At 48.6% G+C, this 6,000-nt stretch overlaps 1 protein-coding gene across 1 annotated transcript in view; it reads left to right on the top strand.

Moving 5' to 3' along the window:
- Positions 1-375: 375 nt before the first annotated feature.
- SLC35F2 (solute carrier family 35 member F2) overlaps positions 376-6,000 on the top strand; it is a 28,805-nt gene continuing 23,180 nt past the window's right edge. Inside the window, exon 1 of the mRNA XM_056858595.1 lies at positions 376-503. Within this exon, the coding sequence (XP_056714573.1) occupies positions 376-503 (128 nt within the window). The remainder of the gene's footprint in view (positions 504-6,000) is intronic.

The following is a 6,000-nucleotide window of genomic DNA, read 5'->3' as shown; positions in this document are numbered from 1 at the left end:
TCCCTAAACCCCGCCCTCCTCAGGCCCCGCCTTCCCGCGCCTCCTGCTAAAGGCCATCGATGCGCCTATCCAGCCGGTAGAGATCAGCTCCCCAGGAGAAGACGGCCGATTGGGCCATTGGACTCTTACGACATCGAAGCCCCGCCCCTCCCTAAACCCCGTCCTCCTTAGGCTCCGCCCCCAAAACCTGGGGAAGAGGGAGCCGGCGCCCGTGCGCGGCTCGTTGCAGCAGCCCAGCAGCGACGCCCAGCGGCGCGCGCTGGGAAGCGCCAGACAGAGGCTCCTCCTCCTCCTCCCCCTTCCCGCGCCTCCGTGTCCCCTCCCTCCCTCCGCAGCCTCTCCTCCCTGCCTGCAGAGCGGCTCTCATTGTTTGCAATGGAAGGGCCGTCCTCGCTCACCGGGGAGAGCCGGAGCCCCCCGACGGCGGCGGCGGTGGCTGCTGCGCCCCGGCAGCCCTGCTTCGCCAGCCTCTTGAGCCGCGCCAAGGAGAAGCTCTGCAACTGGTGAGCGCAAAGGGCAGCAGGCGGAGGGAGGGAGGGAGGCGGCGAGTTGCTGTCCTTTGCCCGGGGGGGGGGGCGGACGGCTGCCCGCCCGTCCGGGGTACACGTGGAGGCCGCTCGGCTGGCTGTGCTTCATTGCTGCCCGGGGAGGCTTCGCCTTGGAGTGGGTGTCCCCCAGGTGCGCATTTTCCCCCCCCATCCAAATGCTCAAAAGCAACAGAGTTGCAGAGTTTGGAGAATTCAGAAGGGGGGGGGGAAGTGTGCACCTGGAGAGCAGCAAACCCGAGGCGAAACCTCCCGGGCGCCAACGGCCTGGGGGAGTCGGTAGCCCGCAGCAGATCCACGCGCCGGAGGCTCGACCAGGGGGATCCCTCTTTCCCCACGCCGCGCGCGCTGGTAGGGGAGAGCGCGCGAAGGAGCCGGCCGCCACGTGCTTTTCGGAAGCGCCGGGGCCGTTGAATGCACCGGGTTGGTTTTGTTTTGTTTTTTTGCCTTGGACTCGCCGCTCTCTAGATGCACATTTTCCATTCCACAAGTAGAGTTAATGAATTATAGGTCAATGGTAAAGTAGTTCCTATGATGATAGTTTAAGGTGGTTTTAAATACTGTCAGAATACTTCTCCGGAAGTCTAGTGGTGGTGGGACACTCATTTAACGGTGGGTGGTGGGTATATGGGCACTGTTTAGTTTATAATGGTATAATAGAAGATGAAAAATTGTAGTATAAGTGCTCTTTTTGAATTTTTTGTACTTTTGGTTTTTTTGTTATTTGTCTGTGTGGTTTATAATTTGTTATGAAAATTAATAAAAATATATATTAAAAAAAATAGATGCACGTTTTCCCCATCCGACTTGTCAAGACTTTGCATGGGGGGGGGGGCGCTTATTGTTGAATTTTGAGAATTTGGATGGGAAAAATTGTAGTGTAAGTGCTCTTTGTATTTTTTGTATTTTTGTTTTTTTTGTTATTTGTCTATGTGATTTATAATTTGTTATGAAAATTTTATATTAAAAAAATAGATGCACATTTTCCCCATCCGACTCTGCATGGGGGGGTGCTTATTGTTGAGTTTTGAAAATTCGGATGGGAAAAATGTGCATCTAGAGAGCGGCGAATCCAAGGCAAACCCCTCCCCCCCCCCCCGTGCATAAATGGCTGCATCCTTTCCTGGGAAAGAGGAGTGCCGGGGCTCCTGGGTGGATTTGAAAGCCGTTTTAATACCGGATTTGTGGAGCAGGTAGCCAGGAGGGAATTAAACAGGATGGGGAGAAAGCGCTCTGCACGTGCTCAAGCACAGGGTTGCCAACCTCCAGGTACAAGCTGGAGATCTCCTGCTATTACAACTGATCTCCAGCCGATAGAGCTCAGTCCCCCTGGAGAAAATGGCCACTTTGGCAACTGGACTCTATGGCATTGAAATCCCTCCCCAAACCCCTCCCTCAGGCTCCGCCCCCAAAACCTCCCGCAGGTGACAAAGAGGGACCTGGCAACCCTTTCAAGGCATGCTTCCCTCAGTCAGTCTTTCGCGGTGCAGACGCCATCCCAGAATACCTAACCTGAGTAAGGGACAGTAGGATCCTACTCTAAGCCACAAGCTCATAGGTTTCAATTATGGCACTTTTCTCAGTCCTCCAAACCTCAGGTTAGATGGTACCGTTGCAAATGTTGCTGCAGTCAAATGCTGTACATTCCTGGATGCACCCCCATTGCATAACAAACTGTGCACACTTAGGCTTTCTGCAAGCATAGGCCTGCTCCCTGGGACATGTCACAGATGTCTTCACCGCGCAGAGTTTCTGACACAAGAAACTGGCTTCTTTTGTGTCTGAAAAGCCCTAACCGCTCACGATTGAATGGGAGAAACAGAATTAGCGATGTGGGGGGACTGACTCCCCCTCGCTTGGGGTGGGTCGCTGGTTGCAAGCAGGATCCACAAACACTTGCCTGCGCCTTGCTTTGGAATCAGGTGATATCAACAGGCTGGCTTTTCTTTTGTTTTTCCATGTGCTCCTGTGCGCTTGGGGATTGCAGAGCAGTTGCAAACAGTAGATATTTGCAGGGCAAAAGCATCTCTTGTTACTCAGATTGTGACTTGAAATCCGTAGCTCAAATGTTGCATTTGACTGCAGTCAGAAAGGGGTGTGTGGCTCTGTGTATCCCTGTGTGTTATTGCTCAAGGGAAATGCAGAGGCAGAATTACCCCCTAGTAACCCCTCCCCCACTGGTGGGACCCATATCAGGCCTTCCCATATCTGGTTTATTCTGAACACAGATCTCCCAACTGCACAGGTTATGCGATGCTCTGATAAGTGATTTACTGAAGAAGAAGAAATATGCCTCTGAGTTGCAGCCGACTCATGGCCACCCCTTCCATGGGGTGTTCCGGGCATGAGATGAGCAGAGGTGGTTTGCCATTGCCTTCCTCTACATAGGAGAGGGGATGTGGCTCAGTGGTAGAGCATCTGCTTGGCCTGCAGGAGGTCCCAGGTTCAATCCCCGGCATCTCCAGTTAAAGGAACCAGGCAAGTAGGTGATGTGAAAGACCCCTGCCTGAGACCCTGGAGAGCCTCTGCCGGTCTGAGCAGACAATACTGACTTTGATGGACCAAGGGTCTGATTCAGCATAAGGCAGCTTCATGTGTTCATAGCAACCCCAGTCTTGCTTGGCAGTCTCCCATCCAAGTACTGATTGTGGCCAGCCCTGCATGGCTTCCAAGCCCTGACAAGCTCAGGCCAAACTCTGCTAATTGGACTGCTACGCCATGTGCGTTTTGTGAGAAGAAGGGAGACCTTGAACCAACAGGTATAAGAAGATGCGTTTTGAACTCCGGTGTACTTCCAAAGCAGAAAAATGCTGAACATCCCCTTGGCAATAGAACAGCTGAAATCAGCCCATCAGTCTAATTCAATCTCTAGAAAAGATGGTACCAAATAGATTGCTTTGTTCAACATTTAAACAATAAATTAATCACACAAAAAAATCTGCGTCCAGGTTGGACTATAATTATGTTTCAAAGGCTGAACAAATGGATTGTAGTGCTGGTTTGAAACATGGTGTTTGAAACTTTTTGGAAAGTCTGATAACCCATTTGTCAGTAAATCATCTTGTACCTGCTAGCGACTTGTACAGTCTTGTACTGAGGCTATCCTATGAGAAGACAAGAGTCATTAGAAAAGACAGTCATGCTAGGAAAAGTTGAGGGCAGCAGGAAAAGTGGAAGACCCAACAAGAGATGGATTGACTCAATAAAGTAAGCCACAGCCCTCAGTTTGCAAGATCTGAGCAAAGCTGTCAAAGGACGTTTTGGAGGACTTTCATTCATAGGGCTGCCATGCGTCAGAAGCAACCTCACGGAACTTAACACACACACACCTGCTAGTGTCACCATCTCCATTCTTCTTCTGGGTGGTGTTTGCAGTACCGTGTAAGCCAGGAATGTACAGCATTTGACTGCAGCAACTTTTGCAACGGTACTGTCTAACCTGAGGTTTTGAGGACTGGGGAAAGTGCCATAATTGAAACCTATGAGCTTGTGGCTTAGACTATACAAGGGTCAGAGGGGAAGGAGAATCACTCAAGTCTGCCATTAGATTTATTGCTCGCCAGTTGAACATAACATAAGAACATAAGAGGAGCCCTGTGGGATCAGAGCAGTGGTCCATTGGGTCCAGAAATCTGTTTCACGGAGTGGCCAATCAGTTATCCTGGAGGGTCAATATCAGGGCACAAAGATTGAGGCCTCCTAGCATGAATATTCTATCCTAGTGTTTACTCCTAGCTTGGTATGTTGTTGGTTCCTTGGTAAATTGTTGACCTCAGATACACAGTAATTATATTTTATTGGACCAATTTCTATTGATAAGCCAGGAGTTGCACCAAACAACTTAGTAGAAAGGATTCATAACAATAAAACAAGCTGGTCCCGTACAATCTGTTATTTTTTTTTTTGTGCCTTTCATTATATCTCAGAAGGGCTGAAGACCAAAATTTCTGTGCCTGGTGCAGAGATAAAAATATTACATATCTCTTCTTCCTGCAGAGGAAATCTGGCCTGAGACACTTTGCTATCCTGGAATTGGAGACCCCCTTTGCCCTTTTAACCTTTGAGGGGGAAACAAGCCATAAGTAATATTTTCTAGAAAATCAAAAGCTATTAAGCAACTGAGTGAATCTTAAGGTGGTGATAGCACATCCCTCTGTGTCAGAGATAAGAGACAGAGGATATCTAAGAAACAGCTTACTGAGATCTCTGAGTGGAAAACGTCAGCAGAGCTATTACAGGGTGAATGTTAAATGTCAGGTGCAAAACTGATTGCGAAGGAGATTCTTCCTCTGAACCAACAGACAAGTTCCTTTCTAGAATTATTCTGTTTGCGGGGGGTGGGGGGGCACTTTGCAACCTGATCCAGAGGTTGGACAATACTTTGACATCCTGTCAAACCTTGCATCAAAATGATGCAACTTCACATTGCTGTGGTTGCTGGAATGGAAGAGGATGCTGACAACGCCGTTGGAATTGGTCTTGAACTGGAAGATGAACGTGTCTCAAGCGGTGGTTACAGCTTGTAGAACCACAACTTAGATGGCTACTGATCAGTCTATTCTTCTTTCCTCTATGAATTCCAGTCTACTGGAGTTCCGTAAGCGGAAGCTGCTGAGAGGAATGGAACTGACACACAAGTTCATATGGAGGGTGACAGCCCTATATATGCCGTCAAGTTGCAGCAGACAAATGCCAACCCCTCGAGGGGTAGTCAAGGCAAGAGACGAACAGAGGTGGTTTGCCATTGCCTGCTTCTTCATAGTGTCCCTGGACTTCCCTGGTGGTCTCCTATCCAATTACTAACCATGGCTGACTCTGCTCAGCTTCTGAGATCTGATGAGAGCAGGCTAGTTTGGGTTATCCAGATCAGGGCATATCTATCTGTTTGCCTGACTGACTGTCTATCATCTATCAATCAATCTCATCTGTGTGTGTGAACATACTGTTTGTAAATTACTGATATAACAATTAGTCTTTAACCGAATATCTTACTCCAGTAATTAACAACAGTTCTCCACTGTTGCTTCCCCCCCCCCAAAAAAAACTCCCCCCCATTCTCCCTAAATGTAGGTGTTACTTTTACCAGAAGCAAACTGTTCCGGGTCCTTTCAAACAGAGAATCGACAATGTCACTGCTGAACTTCTGTCTAGCTTCTCTTTCTAGTGAACAGATCAGTTATCTGTGCTGTTCTTATGATTTATGAAATCTTGAGCACAACCCAGTGTAAGTATTTGTGGATTAATGAAGAATAACTCACAACCAAAATTCCCTTGTTCTTAACTTCACTAGGGTTGCAATCCTAAGCAAGTAAGGCCCAATGGGACTCAGTGGAATTTACTTCTGAAAATACATGCTTAGTATTGTGCTGTAGAGCCAGCGTGGTGTAGTGGTTAAGAGCGGTAGTTTGGAGTGGTGGACTCTAATCCGGAGAACCGGGTTTGATTCCCCACTCCT

This window comes from Euleptes europaea, chromosome 12 (assembly GCF_029931775.1).
Source record: "Euleptes europaea isolate rEulEur1 chromosome 12, rEulEur1.hap1, whole genome shotgun sequence".
Taxonomy (NCBI): Eukaryota; Metazoa; Chordata; class Lepidosauria; order Squamata; family Sphaerodactylidae; genus Euleptes; species Euleptes europaea.
The sequence above is the reverse complement of the archived record's forward strand: the minus strand, read 5'-3'. Positions and strand labels throughout refer to the sequence as shown.